The 19,579-nt window shown below is 47.9% G+C and overlaps 1 protein-coding gene across 1 annotated transcript; it reads right to left on the reverse strand.

Annotated features, from left to right (window-relative positions):
- Positions 1–1,443: 1,443 nt before the first annotated feature.
- Positions 1,444–17,031, reverse strand: Lrp10 (LDL receptor related protein 10). The gene is made up of 10 exons (XM_051195182.1): positions 16,919–17,031; positions 7,290–7,473; positions 7,075–7,253; positions 6,723–6,990; positions 6,549–6,627; positions 5,840–5,975; positions 4,105–4,295; positions 2,989–4,006; positions 2,612–2,741; positions 1,444–2,484 (listed from the first exon to the last, which is right to left on the reverse strand). The coding sequence occupies exons 1-10, from the start codon at positions 17,029–17,031 to the stop codon at positions 1,897–1,899; spliced, it is 2,886 nt and encodes a 961-aa protein (XP_051051139.1). The 3' UTR covers positions 1,444–1,896.
- Between the last annotated feature and the right edge of the window lie 2,548 nt (positions 17,032–19,579).

Genomic DNA, 19,579 nt, shown 5'->3' on the forward strand with positions numbered 1-19,579 from the left:
TACTCTTCCAGAGATCCTGAGTTCAATTCTTTGCACCCATATGGTAGGATCTGATGCCCTCTTCTGGTGTAAAGTTCACAGAGCACTCATATACATAATTATTAAAAAGTGACTGGATCTACTTCCCTATATCATCTGTACAAGGTTAGTTCCCATTCCCACCATTGCCCAGGCTCCTCTGTGGCTGAACAAAGGGAAAGTCCTTGTTTAAATCTGAACAGGATAAACTTCTTCCAGGCTCCCTACTGAACTCTGCTTTCAAGTGTTCAATGTGTTGATCATCCCCTCCAGGAGCCCCTTTACCTTAATCTCCCTCCATTTTTGCATGGCAAATACCCCAGGAAGGGAAATTTGGAGGGGCCCAGGGATTAAGATTTCAGTCAGCAGGTCTGAGGTGGTTACAGCAGACCAGGCGACCACAGGGAGATGCAGTGGAGGTGAAATACACCACCAGTTTGACTTTCTTTTCTGAGGCAGGGTTTCTCTGTGTAGCCCTGGCTGTCCTGGGCTTGGCTCCCAAAAGAAAGCTGGTCTAGTTTCACTTGACATGTGCAAGGATTATCTTTGCGGGAAGGAGTGCCCAAAGGGAGAAGTGTAAGATGCCTAGGCTGGCAGCCATCTCTGCTGAGGGTAAGGTCAGACCCTGATCAGATCCCTGATCCAGTTGTTGAGAGCCCTATGAAGGTCTCCCGGGGAAACCAGTTCCTGGGGACTTTGGGACTTCGACACTCTGGGGCAGGATGCTCACCACAGGCTGGGTTCAAACACTCCCCCATCTCATCCTCTCATCTCCCACCTGCAGGGCTCTGGTCCTGACCTCTGCCTGGGCTCTGCTGAGGCTGGGTCTGGTCTCCACGTTTTTTTTTTTTTTTTTTTTTTTTTTTTTTTTTTTTTTTTTGCTTGTCCTGCTAACAGCATGGCTGAGAACTCAGCTTGGACTCTCCTCCAGGAAGACCCCTTTGATCTGGTCAGTCATGCCAGCACTTTCACCTCAGACTTAACTTTCCTTCAGCTTCTCTACCTGCTGTGAAGACCCAGACTGAGAGCTCACCTCCCTTGCCTGGCTGGTCTGGAGAATGAGAGTGGCTCCTGGGTTTTATCAGGAACAGACTGCAGCTGTGATCTGTGCTCTGCTAAGAGTCCATAAATGGACCCTTTCTTGACTTCAGGGCTCAGCTGGCTTCGACTTCTGGCCTGCAGTGAGTTCAGGCTTGCTGCTGAGTCTCATACCAGTCATGAAGATGGAGATGGTTAGCCCTCAGGGTTCCTTGAATTGTTCTGCCTCCTAAGTAGCATAAAAAGGAAAGGTAGGCAGCTGAAAAATAAACAGGAAGAGGGCTAATAAAGTAGAAGGCTGGTCCACAGCCTCTGGAGGAGGAGCAAAGTGAGAGGAAGAGATGGGTGGAGAGGCAGGATGGAGCTCACGGCTCATTTACCAAGGACTGAAACTTATGATTTTTTATTTTTATTTTTCCTTGATTTCCTAGGCAATGATGCAACTAGGGAACAAAAGCACTTGTGTTCTCTATGTGGGCCAGGCATCACAGAGACAGGCTGGCAAAATCATCACCCTGGCCAAATCCTCCCCTTGGGGGGCTAGAAGATCTCTAGGCAACTACAGTCTGATATTTAAGGCCACTTTTGGGTGGGGAAGGATGGAGTGTCCAAGCCCATGATCCTTTGGGAACTTTTCTTAACACAGCCACCTGGACAGCAGGATGGGCAGAGGGTGGCGGTCGAGTCTCTAGTCATACACAGAAGCGGCTCTCAGGGAACTCTCTCCTTGCCTGAAGGACACCTAACTTTCTGTACCAGACAGAGAGAGCAGTGGAGAAGCCACACCACTTCCAAAGGATCATAGCATTGTGTCTAGAGCCCCAAGGTGGCTGGGTTCCCTCAGGAGAGCAGGGGCTCATCCTCTGCCTCAACTACCCAGACCTCTGGCTCAGCCAGTGGCATTAACAATACATCATCCTCATCCTCTGGGGCCAGGACTGTTGTGTGAGGTCCAGCTGGGGTCCAAGTGGGTCCTGGGGGCCACAGGCTAGGTAGGAGGCGGCCTCGGAGGACCTGTACAACTCCAGACAACAGTGAGGGCTCTAGGGACACCGAGGGGAGAGGCCCTGGGGGCTCAGAGACAGTAGCAAGGGCTGGAAGTGTGCTTGGGGTTGGGATTGGTGGCTTGACAGGTAGTGGAGGAGCCTGCTCCCCATCTTGTCCTCCTACTGCCCCGCCCTCACAGGTTTGGCCTGTGCTGTCATCCAGGGCCTCGGAGGGAGCAACAGATGCTGTGACCTGAGATCTGGTCTCAGGGGCCCGAGCTGGGGTATTGGTTCGAGGAAGCAGACCCCAACGACGGAGACGGCGAACAAGACGTCGCACTGAGCGGCCCCGTTGGCGACGGCGGCCCCCTGCAGGACCTCCTGGAGTGATATCTTGGCGCAAGATCTGGAGCAGAGATCGCAGGTTCCCCAGCACAGAGTTCTGCAGGGAGAAGAGGTACACATCAGAGTAAAGGGGCCAAATGGCTGGATGATGCATGGTACAAAGATGGAGATACAGTAGGGTACAAGGCTGGCACATGAGATCCAAGGCTGGAGGAATGACTTACGTCGTTAGGGTTCTCTGTAGGGAAGTCTTCTACAGGTGGGATGGCACCCTGGGCAATAAGCTGACCATAAGAAGGAGGTGCCTGCTGCTGCACAATCTCAGCCTCCATCCGGGAGAGAGGGGCAAAGATGCTAGAAGAAAGGAGGGCCACTCAGTCACTAGTCATTCCCAGTGAGGATGATGTACCTTAGCCTAGAAGGCCTCTCCACGCCATACCCAGGTCAGAGCAGATGGAGCTTTGCCACGGTTTGTCCAGAGTCATGCCCTTTCCCTCCTTACGACTACTCTCACGAGCTAATCCCAGGAAGTACTCCTCAAGGTGGGCCCCATCTCAGCCTCAGTCCCCATTCCGCCACAGCCAGCCCCACTTCAACTGACCTGTACTCCTGGGTGCGAATGGCATAGAGTTTGCAGGTGCAGCCCAGAGCAATGACCAGCAGCAGGCCACACACTAGGCTGCCAATGACTGCCGCTGTGATGACCTTTCGGGGCAGGGCGTAGGAGCAGCCCCACTCATCACTGCCATCAGTACAGTCCGGCTGTCCATCACACACCCACGTCTCATACACACACTTCTCATCCCGGCATCGGAAGTTGCCCGGCTGGCAATGCCGGCAGCGCCTTTCATCTGCTCCATCAGCACAGAATGTCTGGTAGTTGCAGCGGTCGGCAGGCAGGTAGCAGGCTGTGGCACCAGGGGTGCCAGCAGCTCCACAGGGGAAGTGGCCGGGTGGGCAGCCGGGGCAACCCTCCTCATCTGTGCCATCGGCACAGTCCCACGAGCCATCGCAGCGCTGCGCCTCGCTATAGCAGCGCTCACCTAGATTTTCACCAGCCCCCAGGCCTGAACCCAAGCCACAGGGTCTGTCCCATGGTAAACAGTATCCCCGGACATGGTAGGTAGCATTGAAGCCTCGGCCACTGCTCCAAGCAACTGTGTGGTAGGACACAACAGCCTGACCAGACAGGGTCTCCACGGTGACAGGCTTGCCGTTGCTGAAGTGGGTGAGACTACGCAGCAGTCGAGGGGTCTCAGGGGGCCCAGCACCATCATATACATGCACTGCATCTCCATAACCCAAGTCCAGGGCGGTGAAGCGCACTGCCAGCCTCCTGCCATCATGGGGGTCCAGCAGCCACAGGCAGGACTGGGGGTGGGACACTGAGGCCAGGTGTGAATATCCAGGGGAGGAGAAGACCCCATAAAAGTCCTCCAAGGTGAGATTGCAGGGTGGGGTTGGGGCAGGGGCTGGGTTCAGGTTAGGGAATGGATCTGAGCTGCAACCTGCCTCATCAGAGCCATCGCCACAGGCATCAATCCCATCGCAGCGCTGAGCGGCTGGTATACAACGGTGGTTCAAGCACTGGAACTCTTCCTGCAGGCACAGGAGCCAATCTGCAGAGACATCAGAGACCGGGAAGCACCAGAACTCCAGGACTCTTCTCTGGAATTCCCACTTCTAATGGCCCCAGGGCATTCCCCATTCAGCCTACCTTGACTGTAAGACAGCAAGAAGCCCTGGCCCATGGGTGCTCTGGCCCCAGCATAGCTATATGTGATGGTGACATTGCCCCCTGGAAGCTGCAAAGGGCTGGCAGGAGCCTCACACAGGGAGACTGGCGGCTGGAGAGGGGAGCGCAGGAGTAAGTGCTCTGAGCCACATGCCAAGTGCAGCTTCTGAAACCTAGGAGAGACAGGAGAGCAGGGCATGAGGGGTTCTGGATTTTTGCTAGCTCCCTGCCCTTTTGATGGCAGGTCCCTGGTAGCTCAAGAAGCACAAACTCTTGATTACCCATGGTTTAAAAATTTAAATGAAAACTCAGCCAATCCTTTGGCATTGAATATAATCCATGGGAAGAGTTCCAACAGAGGGCAGTGGCACCATCACACCACAGGACAATCGCCCTCCACCCTGCCCCGTCTCCCCTAGAGCCCTCTGAGAGAAATGACTTTGCTCAGGGGCTGACCAGGCTTGTTAAAAGTCCTAAGTAACAAGATCAGGGTTACTACTCTCCAGCTGTTGCAATATCACCATCCAAGTACAGTGCCCATAGTTTAGCTGACAAAACGTTCAGTAGTTCAGTTAGCCACAATGGCTCAGCTCTATAACCTGAGGAGAGGTAAAATCTGAGCTCTCCATGGCTGTACCGCGGGTCACAACAGCCTCTTTAGGTTGCTCTCTTCTTCATGCATCTTTCTTTTTGGAGTTTTTTTGTTTTGTTTTGAATACAGGGTTTTTCTTTGTGTAGCCCTGGCAGTCCTGGAACTTGCTCTATAGACAGGCTGACCTCGAACTCACAGAGATCCGCCTAACTCTGCCTCTTGAGTGCTGGGATCAAAAGCATGTGCCACCACTGAAAGGCTCTGGGTAAATTCTTATCAAGTGAAGTGTGTGAGGCAAACTGCCAGTTGACATGGGATCCAATGAGGAGACTTAGAACATTAGTAGATTTGGGGTAAAGGGATGGGATTGTTGCTTAGAGATAGAATACTCACCTAGGATGTGTGAAACCCTGAGTTGCATCCTAGTACTGAAAGCAAAATAAACAAAACAAAAACAACCAAAAAGGAAAAGAAAGAAATAAACAAAAATACTGGGCATAGAGACTCCACAGGAAACCCCAAAACTTGGAAAGATGAGATGAAGCAAAAGCTTAAGGCTAGCCTGGGCTACGTAGTGAAATTCAGTCTAGAAAACAACCAACAGAAAGAAAGGAGAGCCAAGGGGAGGAGAGAAGAGACGGGAAAGCAGAAGGGATGAGGGAAGAAGATAGGAGGGAAGCAGAGGAGAGAGGGGAAGGGAGAGTCCGATGGAGCAGGAGCGAAGCAGAAAGGCAGACCTGGGGACGGTTTGTTTTGGTAGGGGCTGAATCCAGGAGTTCTGAACACCCTCCACAAGTGTCCCACCAATGAAGTGTTAATGTGGCCCAGCCCCTGAGGAAGGTTCTAAGCCAATGAATGAGTAGGCTATGCTACGGGTTAAAGAATGCATCACAAGATTAGTTGAGCCCAGAATAACTTCTAGAGTCCTTTGGAGATGGCCAGTGCCTAGGCTAAACATCTCCGCCACAGCCCAGCTTCAATTTGCCATCACTGACCTAAGAGCTAAGCTTTAGGAGCAGACCCAGCCAAACCAAGTTCTATTCTTCTGTGGACAAGGATGGAGATGGACTTTGCAGGAGACAGAAGGGACAGCAGAGAGAATCGGGGACTTGCCTTGTTTCTCACCTGACAGTCACTGTCTGTTCCTTGCTGCCCAGGATAACCCAGGTGCAGTTCGCAGGCGAGCTTCGGCTGTCCCTGCCCAAAGGCCGCTGTACAATGCCCTGTACTTCCAAGAGCACTGCTGGGGGGCTCTCACAAGCTGGAGGGAGAAGGTTGGGATACTGGTAGAGTCTTTTAACACTCTGCCCCTCCCCAGGCTTCCTACCTCTGGATGCCTCAAGAAGGTACAGAGACCCCTGCCCACCAGTTACAGCACCGCTGACCCCTCCCTTCCTCTCCTCTTTATTTAAAGACAAAATCATATGTAGCCTAGGCTATCCTCAAAGTATCCATGTGGCTGAGGCTGGCCTTGTACTAATCCTCCTGCTTCTGTTTCCGAGTGTCTCCTTTTCATATTTTTCATACTTCATCTTAAATATCTACATCATAGGTAACACCAGAAGTAATGTTAAGGTAGGCTTTGGGTCAGCCGCAGGGCCCGTAGACACAAGAAACACTGCTTCTACTCTCAGGAAAATGTTACCCTAACTAGGGAGACAAAGCACAGAAATTACATGTAAAAATTGAGTTCATAACAACTACCAGGCACATGCCAACATTGAGCCTCTGTTTCCTCTCTTGTAAAATAATGGATGCCCCCTCCCACTCTAAAACTACAGTATATTTCAGAAGAAGAGTTTCTCTTGGGTGCACATCTTCATTCTGTACTCACCAGGATTTGGGAAAGTGACCCGATCTGGACGGGCCAGAGCACCTCCTAGAGGGGGGATCGAGAAAGGGCAGCGAGTGAGTCACAAGTTTTCTTCACCTGGGCAACTCCAAAGGGAGGCCCATCTGAGACTTCCGGGTAGTTTATAGGAAGAGGAGCCGGAAGGAGGTGCGTGACCTCGCTGAAAGGTCGCCTTCCTTGGCTGTGGGTGGGACAGACGAAGTGGGAAGAGCCGAGAGGGGCCAAGGCTCGACGGGGCGGCGTTCGCAGCAGCGGGGCTCGCCCTGGAGGGCGCGGGACGGCGGGCACTGAGACCGGGGCTGGGACTCTTACCGAGGAGGAGGAGGAGAAGGGGGAGGGCCGGCAGCATCCTGAGCCGAGCAGGGGTGCCCGCAGGGTCCTGCGGCGCCGCTCGTCTACCTGGCAGGGAGCTCCGCGGGGCGGCCTGGCGGGAGTTGCATAGCCCCGGCGCGACCCGGGCTCGAGATGCCAGGGCTGGACGCGCGGCGGAGCGGAACAGGGGCGTCACCTCTTGCCAACTTCAGAGTTGGTCGCTCCTCGCCGGTGCCCGGCCGTGCTCGCCCGCAAGGCCGCGAGCGCCACGGCCAGGCCCGGCCGCACCTGCCGGGCTCGACGTTGCGTTCTCCGCGGACCAAACTTTGTGGACTGTCCGTCCCCGAGCCGGAGCGCTGCTCGGTTCCCGCGGCCCTCAGGGAGGCGGGAAGGCGGCTTTGCTCAGCTCACAGAGCCTAGCCGACCCCGGCCGAAGCCCAGCAGCCGGCGACGAGGGGCGCGGCCAGCCTGGCCCCACCCCTGCCAGTCACCGCGCGGCCCCGCCCACCCGCGCTCAGCCCCTTTCCGGGTTCCTTTTGCAGTCCGGCTCTGGTTAGCCTTTTGCCTGCGGCCCGCGTTATTTTTCAGGTCGCGTCTTGTGACACCATGTCAAAGGACACCTGCTTTACCCGGAACTATTAAGTGTCTTTGGACGCAAGTAGTACTTTTTCTCGACCCAGTGCCTGAGATCGGTGGCCCTTCGGTAGTAAGCCTTTACTATAGCAATTACCAGGCGCTATTATAATTATCTCTTACAGTGTTTATTCATCACTCCCGCCCCCGCCCCCGCCCCAGTTTTGGAAACTGACACTTCTTGTAGGCTGGAGCCTAGATTGTGTACCTTTTTCCCAACAGGGCAGCTTACTACCCTGCTGAGACTCATTAAGAGCGCAACAAAAGGTAAATAAATAGGTAATATGGCTTCATCACTTGCTGGTTCCGTGAACTTGAGAAAATTACTCCTTCGTTCAGTAGTCCTGTAAAATTGAGGTTCATTATCATGAACTCCCTCCTATGGTACTTGTGAACGTTTAGGGAAATACTGTAATTGAACTGTCCCTATCCGATAGCAGCTATCCTTCTCAGTCACAGGAGGTATTAAATTTTGTGGACTTAACCAACCAACCAACTAACCAAACAATCAAACAAAATCCAAGCCGGGCAGTGGTAGCTCACACCTTTAATCCCAGAACTTGGGAGACAGAGGCAAGCAGATCTGAGTTCAGGGTCAACCGGTTCTACAGAGTGAGTTCCAGGACAGTCAGGGCAGCTGCACAACAAACCCTGTCTTGAAAAACAAACAAACAAAATAATTGTGGGCTTAAGATGGTTCCCGGTTTCCTGTGGCACAAGTGGGCAATATTTACAAAGGATAACAAGTTGAGGTTTTCCCACATTTCAGTATTCCTAAGTAAACATTTAGTACACACATAGTGAATATTTAACAGGGAAATGTCTGCTTCTCCAGTCAGTAGTCCTGTGAAGTAGATCTGGCGGTGACTAAGGAAGGGTAGGCATCGAGAAGTTAAGTATTTTACCCAAGATAAAGATCCTAATAAGACAATTCAAATCTGAAACACTCCCACAATTTAAAATTATTTGAGCACCAACACATTGCTGCAGGTGAGAAATTCCATTCAGTGACACCTATTTCACCTGCAGCAGAATTGCTAAAAATACTGTTTTAATTTATCTCCAGGCTACTTGCAAGGTGTATATGAAGCACGAAGGAATTCCATCTACCTGTGTACTGTGGCACGCACGCAGTCACTTACATAATAATAAATGTCAACAAATATTTTCAGTGCTTCTAGGGATTACTCACATATGCCTGCATTGTTCATAGCACTTTACATATATTACCTCATTGAGAGGTGGCCACACCTCTGGGAAGTCAGTGTTGTTTTTTATCTTCATTTAATGATTGAGGAAACTGAGTCACAAATAGTTGAGATAACTTGTTCTAAATCAGTCTTAGCATGTAAAAGAGCTAGACTCAGACAACATGACTCAGTCAAGTAGTCTGGACCAGGCTCCCATCTAGAATCTTCAGATCAAAGATTTTGTCTTAGCGAGGGTATCTTGTGTCCTCTGCTGGCATTGAATTCCTGATTCTCTTGCCTTTACCTCCAAATAATGGGACTATAAATGTGTCACCATGTCTAGCTAGAACAAGGATTTTTTTTTTTTTTTTTTTTTTAGTTTTTAGGTTTTTTTCTTTTTGTTTGTTTTTCAAAACAGAGTTTCTCTGTGTAGCCCTGGCCGCCCTGAAACTCACTTTGTAGATCAGGCTAGCCTTGAACTCACTGAGATCCTCCTGCCTCTGCCTCTCAAGTGCTAGGATTAAAGGTGTGCGCCACCATGGCCTGGGTAGAACAAGGATTTTTTTTTTTAACACCTAACTACTTTCTAGAATAGATTTAATTTAAAAACAGCTGGTCATATTGATGTATGTGTTTAGTTCCAGCACTCAGGAGGTCAAGGCAGGTGGATCTCTATGAGTTTGAGGCCAGTCACCAAAACTAGACCCCTCATTCTCTTTTGGGGAGTATTACTTGGGTAGTATCATAAACTTAGACTATCTGATTAGAGGTAATAGGAAGGAAGGATGGGCTGAATGATAGTACATGTATCAGTTTCAGGTTAAAGAATATATGCAGAGTAAACACATTAGAATTGGTGCCAAATAGGAGAGGCCATCAATGTATAAACTTAAGGGCTGGAGAGATGGTTCAGAGGTTAAGAGCACTGGCTGATCCTCCCGAGGATCTGGGTTCAATTCCCAGCACCCATATGACAAGTGACACTCGTCTGTAACTCCAGTTCTAGGGCTTCTGACACCTTCACACAGATATAAATGCAGCCAAAACACCAATGAACATAAAACCAAGTCACATATTAAAACAAACATATAAACATTAATTCTCTGAAGATGTAGAAAGTGAGTTAATCAGATTAAGATGACATGATTTGGGATTAAATGGCAGAAGACAAACTAAGGACTCTAACAATTTTTTTCTTTTAATCATTTTTATGTGTGATCATGAACTATATATAGCACACATATGGATGCCAAAAGACCACTTGTCAGGTTTTTCCTTGTATTCCATGGGACCTGAGGATAGAACTCATATCAGCAGGCTCAGTACCTTTGTCTACTGAGCCATCCTCTGGTCTCCTCTAAGATTCTTTTTAGGCCAGGTGGTGGTGGCAGCACACACCCTTGTTCCCAGCATTTAGGAGGCAGAGGCAGGAGGATCTCTGTGAGTTTAAGGCCAGCCTGGTCCTTAGAGTGAGTTCTAGGACAGGCTCCAAAGCTACACAGAGAAACCCTGTCTCAAAAAAAAAAAAAAAAAAAAAAAAAAAAAAAAAAAAAAAAGATTAGTTATGTATATGGTATGAGTGTGGAGGTCAGATGACACAGATGTATGACAGCCTCCCCCTGGGTTGGTCTCTATGTTCACCTTGTTACAATAGGCTTGCTGGCTGCAAGTTTTCAGGGATTCTGCTTCTCGGGGTTTGGAGATCCAATCTCAGAATCGAGTTCTTGACCCTGTGCTATGGTTAGCACTGTTGATGGACTTTACAGGGTCTGGAGTCACCTAGGAGATAGGCCACCAGGATTTGCCTGCCATCATGTCCTGTACCCTTGCTCTGTGAACAAAAAGAAACCCTTTTCCCCGTAAGTGGCCTTTGTCATTATACTTTATCACAGCAACAGAAGATTCAGGAATACTCCCACTGGGCCATCTCCAACAACCCCAGGAGGGTACAGAACCCGACAACCCCAAATGACAGGCCAAAATGTTTACAATGGCAGAGAGATAAAAAAGGCAAAATCCTGCACTTTGGTTAAAAATGCCAGTTCACAGGCTGGGGAGGTGGCTGAGGGGTTAAGAGCACTGGCGGTTGGCCACGGGGTGGCATAGAGCTCTTCGGGGACCCGCTGTGCCCTCGCGCACGCTCTCCCAGGTAAGACTATAAGCTCTCAGTTACTGCTCCAGTATCATGCCTGCATAGCTTCTGTCATCCTTTCCTCTGTGATGACCATGGATTTACCTTCTGAAGCTGTTTCTGTACCCAATCAGGGTTAATGAGGACAGTACTTAATAAAAAGAACTACTGAGGCATGCACCCACATGGAAACATCTAAAAGGTATCTCTCCGCTGGCTTGGAATGCATTCCCTGCAGAAAAGAACTCATTGCATTAGGCCAGTCTGAGTATGGACATAAATAACGCTAGATGAATAAAGATATACAGATAACACAATGTTTATCCTTTCTATCAAATTCTGTTCTTGTTTAAAAAAAAAAAAAAGAACACTGGCTGCTCTTCTAGAGGATCCAGGTTCAATTCCCAGCACCCACATGGCAGCTCAGAACAGTCTGTAATTCCAGTTCCTGGAGACTGGACACCTGCACACAGACATTCATGCAGGCCAAAACACCAATGAACATAAAAGTAAAAACAAATAAAAATTATTTTTAAAATACTGGTTTGCTGAAAGGTCAGCTAAGGGGCCAGAGAGAAGGAGTAGTGGGTAAGAGCTCCAACTCTTCTTCCAGAGGACCTGAATTTGGTTTGCAGCACCACATTAGGCGCTTTACTTGTCAATCCAGCTGCATAGGAGCTGACACCATATTCTGGGCTTGTTTGGGATCTGCACTTATATGTCCATTTATACTCACACATTCTCTCTCTCCCTAAACAAAAAATAGATAGAAACTTTAAGAAATTTAAGGTCAGATGACTTTTTGTTTTTGTTTTTTCTTTTGTTTTTTGAGGCAGGGTTTCTCTGTGTAGCCCTAGCTGTCCTGGAATTCACTCTGTAGACCAGGCTGGCCTTGCACTCATAGAGATCCACCTGCCTCTGTCTCCCAAGTGCTGGAACTAAAGGTGTGCGGCCCTGCCAAGGTCAGATGACTTAAATGTTATTTGTAGAAAGACAAATTAGAAGCGGAGCAGTGATGGTGCACAAGCTAGTGATTTGTTTAACTGATGGCATAAGAGCTTACATGCTAGCAGAGTGTGACAGTGTACACCTGTACTCCCGTAGCTCAGAAGGCTGAAATGGACTCCCAGGAGTTGGAGACTAGTCTGAACAACATGTCGAGAACCTGTCTCAAAACAAAAACAAAAGCATGAATGAAGTTCTGGTTCCTTACCTCAGCCCATAAACCAGACATGATGTGTGTTTGCAATACCAGTACTCAGGTGAAGAGAAGATCAGAAGTTTGAGTCCAGTCTGGCATACATGAGACTCTGGCTCAGTGGGTCAGAACAGTTGGTCTGCAAACATAGAAGACCTGAGTTCAACTTCCCAGCACCCACATAAAAGCTGGACACAGCAGCTCAGGCTTGTGACTCCAAGACAGGAGTCCTTGGAGACAGGTGGATCCTCAGAGCTCACTGGCTAGCCAGCCTGGCCAAAGAGGTGGGTTCTAGTTAATAAGAAACCTTGTCTCAAAGAAATACAGCAGAGAGCAGTAGAGGAGGACACACAAACTTTGGATCTGGCCACATGCACCACACACCAGGCACAGAAACACAATGGCTCCCATACGCTCCTATGTTTGAATATTTGGTTCCAAGTTGGTGGAATTGTTTGGGAAGGGTTAGCAGGTGTGGCCTTGTTGGAGGGATGTGTGTAAACAGGCATAGGCTTTGAGGCTTCAAGAGACCCGTTTGATATCCAGTGTCTCCTCTGCCCTGCGGTTGTGGATCAAGATGTGAACTCCCAGCGGTTCCTTCACTCCACCATCATGGGCTCTGACCCTGACAAAGGCCAAGTGAAACACGTTCTTTTATAAGTTGCCTTGGTCATGGTGTTTTAGTACAGCAGAAACTAAGACACACACACACACACTGGAAATAGTACTGGATTCTGGAGCCAGCCAACCTGTCTTTGGTTTACATACACACACACACACACACACACACACACACACACACACACACACTGGAAATAGTACTGGACTCTGGAGCCGCCAGCCTGTTTTGATTTCAGTGAAGCCATCTCAAGGTTAGACTTGGGCTGCATTGTTCATTTCTGTGCTTGACAAATGGGCAAGCTGTTGGAGGAAGTCCCAGTCCCTTTCCATGTGAGCATTTTCACTGGCTGTCTGAGAGTCCTCATGCTGTGGCAGCTGGCTGCTCGAAATGGAGAAGCCACAATGGAACAAAGTGGAAGGACAACATCTCTAACACCAATCTCAGTTTCACATACCAAAGCTGGCAATGCAGCTCAATGATGTTAGCCTGCTGTGACGGTTAGCTTCTGTCAGCTTGACATATCCTAGACACATCTGGGAAGAGGGAATCTCTTTGAAGAATTGCTTCCCTCAGATTGGCCTGTAGGAAATCTGTGGGGGCATTTTCTTGATTAATGATTGGGGTGGAAGTGTCCAGTCCATTGTAGGAGGAGCCACTCTGGGCAGGTGGCTCTGGATTGTATAAGAGCAGGCTGAGCAAGCTGTGAGAAGCAAGCCAGTAAGCCGCTTACCTCTGTGGTTCCTGCCTCCAGGTACCTGCCCCTGTTTGACTTCCTGCCTTGGTTTTCCTCAATGCACTGTGACCTGGAATATGTAAGCAAGCAAACAAACAAAACCACAAAAAAAGCAAAACCCTTTCCTCTTCTAGCTGCTTTTGGTCAGTGTTTTATCATAGCAGGATGTGAAACAAGACAAGCAAAAGAAAACTTCCATAGGCATTCCTAGTCACAAAAGGGAGTGAGATATACATAGTACCCACTAGTCCACAGATATCCCAAGTCCAGAAGGGGATGGCTTGGCCATTGGCTTTAGAACTCAAGACCTGAGCATACTTTTTCAGAGTGCTGACTCATCATTTTCTGTCTTCTGGGAGGGTTTTCAACCTCCCTTTTTTGTTTTAGAACTTGGTGGTTCAAAGGTTGCGTCTCATTTTGCATCATTTTTGCATCTCTCAAACTAAGCCAGCAGGGATTCTGTCAATATAATTCTTTTAAGACTTTTGTGGATCTTTAATTGGTGAGATGGCTGAGTGGGTAAAGGCATCCGTTTCCAAGCCTGACAGCCTGAGTTCAATCCCTGAGACCCGTGTGGCGGATGGAGAGAACTGAGTCTCTCCCACAAGTAGTCCTTTGACCCTCTACCCACACACTGTGGCATGTGCACCCCCACATATGCAAAAATTAAAATGATTTATGTTTTTTCAAAGAAAACTTTGGTGGATTCCCTGTGAATCATCCCAGGGCTCTGTTAATGAAAGTTGTGGGGCTGGAGAGATGGCTCAGTGGTTAAGAGCATTGGATGCTCTTTCAGAGAACCCAGGTTCAATTTTCAGCACCCACATGGCAGCCCACAGCTGTCTGTAACTCCTGTTCCAGGAGATCTGATGCCTTACTACACATATACTTGCAGGCAAAACACCAGTGTACATAAAGTAAAATAAACAAATTATTTTTAAAAAATGAAAATTGTACCCACAAATGCTATTGGAATAATTCTCTTCTCTGAGACTGGTAAAGAATATCAGTGTTCATATTTTTTATTTTTGTTGCTAAGAGTGGTGCTTGGGAGGAAACTTAGGGCATCATGCATGCAATGCCCACATTCTGCTTCTGAGCTACATTCAAACCCTGTTTAGTTTCTTCTTTTTTTAAAGATTTATTTAAAGTGTGTGTGTGTGTGTGTGTGTGTGTGCGTGTGAGCATGTGCACGCACACATTCATAGGAGTTGGGTCTGAGGCTCCAATCTACCTATAGTTGGAGTTATAGGTGGTTATGAACCACCCAAAATGAGTGCTGGGAACAGAACTTGGGTTCAGCTGGAGGAGCAGAAAGTGTTCCTAACCACTGAGCTATCTCTCCAATACTTATAGTTTTGACTTTTTTTTGGTGGGGGGTGTTTCAAGGCAGGGTTTCTCTGTGTAGCTTTGGAGCCTATCCTGGGACTCGCTCTGTAGAGCAGGCTATCTCTGCCTCCCACCTGCGGGATTAAGGCGTGTGCCACCACCACCCAGCTTCATTGTTTCTTGAATATGGCTTGGACTTAGTCCTCACTTCTGATAGAACTAGCAGAAGTGACAGCATGTAACTCCAAGAGTAATACAGAGCAAGTAACATTGGCTTTCCTCTTTGCTGTCTCTGGGATTGTTATCTGAGGAAAGCTAGCTGCCATGTTGTGGTCTTCTGTTCAGGAACAGAAGCTCCCACCACTTCCAGAGTGACCTTGCCAGGCACAGGAGGAATGAGTCCTCTTGAGGAAAGCCTTCAGATGTCTGTGGACCCAGCTAAGACCTGGACAACAGCCAAATGTGAGTTCCTGGACCAGGTCCACAGGTGTCAGGCACTGACACCTTCAACACTTGAATTTTCCTCACTTTCTTCAGCTGCATCCCTTACTTTGTACACAACTTCAGTCTAAGCACCCTTATTAAACTCCAGTATAACAAGCATAGCCTTACTGTCTGTTCAAAACATTCTCCCTTTCCTATAAAGTTTTAATTTCCGTCTTTAAAATGATAAAGGATTTACTTATTGTATTGTGTGCCTGACATGTAAATGCATCACATGCGTGTGAGTGTCTGTGGAGGCCAGAAGAGGGCGCTGGATCCTTGGACTTTATAGGCAGTTGTGATCCACTTGAGAGTTGAGTGCTGGAAATTAAACCCAGATTCTCTACAAGAGCAGCAAGTGCTCTTAACCTTTGAGCTCTACCTCCCTAAAAGTCTTCATAAAAGGCCATCATGGATCTAAAGCTACTCTGAGGCACTTAGGTTTTCATTAACATGTATCTCAGGCTTTCTAGCTTCTGAAGATGGGAATGTCAAAGAATTAAGTGTCTTGGCTTATAGAAAGCATTATGTGGCAGTGGCAGTTTTTCTCCCAACCAGACTGCAGTGAATTACTGAAATTATACTCTTTGCAAGGTGCTAAAATGACCTCTCTTTCCCTTCCTTTATTTCAAAGGCTCCTTTTTCATCAGAATAAGCCTGTTTTTGCCAGACATCATGGTACATACCTATGATTCCAACATGCAGGAGCCTGAGGCAGGAGAAATAGTTCAGAGTCATTCTTAGTTACAAAGTGAGTTCAAGTCCAGCCTTGGCTACATGAGACCCTGTATCAACAAAACAAAACACCAACAACCAAGCAAACAAGCTAAAGCCCAATCTTTACAGTGATGCACAAGGCACTATGGTCTTCTGTGCTGGTACCTGGCTGACCTCCACTCTTCCAGTTTTCTTCCTTGTTCCTTCTGTCCAGCCACACTACCTAGATCCCTATGGATTTCATGACAGCCATGCTGTCATCTCAGGCTTTTGGCATTTTATTCCCTTTGCTTGGAAGGTTCTTCCTGAGAACTAACTACATGGCTTGTTTGCTAATAGCCCGAGATCCCAGCGGGGCCTTCCCTAAAGTCTCATCGAAATAGAGTCTCCCTCACCCACCTACATTTTCCCTCACTGTGAGTTGCTATCCAATATACTATATATTATCCTAATTTATCCCTTTTGCGTTCACTTCGCTGACAAGAATAGATGTCCCAGGAGAACAGAGATCATTTGCTTTCTGCTATGTCTTTGGTACTACAAATGATGCATGTGTTGGTGTTCAGGGAATACTTGCTGACTGAATAAATGAAGGAATGAATTAATCAACAAGTCAATGCTGGTCACAGGCATCTCTTAGAGGATGCCTTTCCATCATCTATTTGGCCACCCTTTGCATTATTGCTCATTAAAGAGGAGGTAGAAAAGTTGAGGCCTATGTCGGTTAGGACACCTGCCAGGGTCTTTTTGGTGCTCCTTCACAACTCCATGTCTCATGGGCACAGGATATCTAACTTCACAGGAGACAAGGGCAATGGGAAGTTTATGAAGCAAGTTATGCCAGATGCCAGAAAGGGTTCAGGAATAAGGTCTTAAGCGGACTGCTGAACCCAGGGTCCCGGGCACAGATGTGGCAGAATGATCAGAGTTTATGAAGCCCACGTGGGGGCAGTGTGACAGCTCGAAACTCTGAGGAGGGTGCAGAAGAAGCTCCTCCTGCAGACCTGTGCCCAAATCGTCTGCAACACCGGGACTCAGGGCGGGACAGTGACGGAAACTGACTTTTTGCCTTGGTGGCTGCGAGGCTAAGAACAGCTGTGGGCTCCGTCTGGCCCATAGCTCCACCCCTTTAAGTACAGGTGTCTAGAGAGGAAACAGGGAAAGTGGGAGGGAGGGTGTTGGTTTCCTTGACTCTTACCAGCTTTACCCTGGTTGGTTCTAGGTTCCCCAGGGTCGACTTCCAGTCCCAACATCAAACACTAGGGGGCGATACCACCCTGCAAACCCTGCCCAGTTGATTTCTGCTGTAGAGGTGGGCGGGACCCACAGAGTAGGATGGGTGCTCTTCTAGCTCCTTTCTCAGCTTCCCTTCTGGTAGAATTTACATGCAGTCTTGCACAAGTTGGGTATGGGCAGGGTTGGCCTCTGTGGCACGGGACAGTACAATGTAATGACACAGTTGGAGGTGTCTGCTATACAGATTAGAAGGAAGTGGAAAGAGGAACCCTGCTGGCCTTCCAGGACTGGGTGAAGGCTGGGCTAGCCATGTCACTTGAAGGCTTGAAATCTTAAGAGTCTACCTGGATGTATTTCTTTTGGTAAATTTTTCTTTTTCCATACTAGGAACCCAACCCAAGAGAGCCCTTTCTTATGCTGGCCAAGGATTGTACTACTGAGCTGTTCCGTGTGTGTGTGTGTGTGTGTATGTATGTATGTATGTATGTATTATGTATTATGTATGTATGTATGTATGCATTGATTTAGATGCAGGAGCTCATGTCATGAATGCCATTCCTGGAGCTCCACATCAGATTCTGTCTCAAGGGAACAGCAAAAGGGTAGAATCAGAAGCTCATGGTTACCCTTGGCTACTCAAGGAGTTCGAGGTCAGCCTGGCCTACTTGAGATCCTGTCTAGATATGTAATAGATACTTAGATGATAGATAGACAAGAATATGCTGCCATGTTTGAATATACTCCCAGAAGCTTGTTGTATCCAAGACATATTTTCAGAGAAATCATGCTACCAGCACAAGACTAGGCACTGAGTAGATGCAGAAACCATTTTTGGGACTGAACTTGTCCTCGGGCCCACTGCTACATGTCACTAAGTGCTGAGTGAAGGGAGACTCTGACTGTGAATGGATCAAAGTGGCTGGAGCCTGGGGCATGCACACAAATCTAAGTTTTCTGAGTCACCAGACATGTTTTGTTTTTTGTTTATTTTTATTTTTATTTTTTTTAACACAGTGAAAGGATTTTCATTAACAATATGTAAAGAGGGCAGATGAGATGGCTCAGCAGATAAAAGCATTTGTTATGTAAGCTTGACTTCTTGAGTTTGATCCCCTGAACCCATGTGGAAGGAGAGAGCCATTTCCATCTGTGTGCTGTACATGCCTACTCTCATCATGCTTGTGCATGTGCGCGTGCACAAACACATTATTGTGTTCTCACGTAGCCAAAAATAGCCATGAACTTCTGATCCTCTGGCCTCTACCCTTTTTCTGTTCGATTGAGACAGAATCTGACCTAGAGGTCATTATATGAGATCTTTCATCTAAATGAAAACACACATTAGCGCATGTGTGTTATGTGTGTGTGTGTGTGTGTGCGCGCGCGCAGGCTCGTGAGCGCGTGCGTACATGTATGTGCGCATGTAGCGCATGTGCAGTAGTACAGGCCTGCAATCCCAGCACTTAGAAGGCCAAGGCAAAGGATCAGGGGTTCTTGGGCAGCTTAGGTTTCACAGTGAGAACCTATCTCAACAAAACCAAAAAAAGCATGAATGAGCAAAAAAGATGGTCAACCTTATTAGGATTTATAGAAATGCAAACTAAAATGACAGTGAGCTATCACTCCACTCCATTAAGATGACCAAGCCTGGTGAATACATATACCAGTGAAAATATGAAGCTGTAAAGCTGTTAGATTGCTATACAGCAATAAATAAAATGTAGCCATGCATACCATCATAAGCAAAGCTTAAAAAAAAAAAAAAGACAGGGAATAAACAAAGTGAATTCCAGGGGAGTCCATTTAGAGAAACAGGAAAGCCTCAGAGCTGGGGAGATGGCTCAGTGGTTAAGGTTACTGGCTGCTCTCGAAGAGGACCTGAGTTCAGCTTCCAGAACACACATGGAGGCTCACATGTAACTCCATTTCCAGGGGATCCCATGCCCTCTTCTAGCTTCTGTGGGGACCAGACCCACATGTGGTGCACTTATGTTCAGGCAAAATACTCATACACATAAAATAAAAATAAATCTTTAAAAGAAAGAAGGGCAAGGAAACACCACAATATCCAAGGACTTGGTAACTTTCCTGGAGGGAATTTGGGGAACACACAGGGACCCTTTAAAGATATTGGCTCTATTTTGCTTTGTTTTGTTTTGTTTTTGTTTTGTTTTTCAAGGCAGGGTTTTTCTGTACCTTTGGAGGATATTCTGGAACTCACTCATCAGGCTGGCCTTGAACTCACAGAGATCCACCTGTCTCTGCCTCCGAAGTGCCAGGATTAAAGGCGCGCACCACCACTGCCTGGTTTTTTTTTTTTTTTTTTTTTTTTTTTTCCTGTCTCTTTTGTGGGGGAGGGGGAGGCCTATTTTCTTAAGTGATGTAATAGACACGCTTCTGTTTATTCTTCTTCTCTAACTTGCAAGGAG

Source organism: Phodopus roborovskii, unplaced genomic scaffold, assembly GCF_943737965.1.
Source record: "Phodopus roborovskii unplaced genomic scaffold, PHOROB, whole genome shotgun sequence".
NCBI lineage: Eukaryota > Metazoa > Chordata > Mammalia > Rodentia > Cricetidae > Phodopus > Phodopus roborovskii.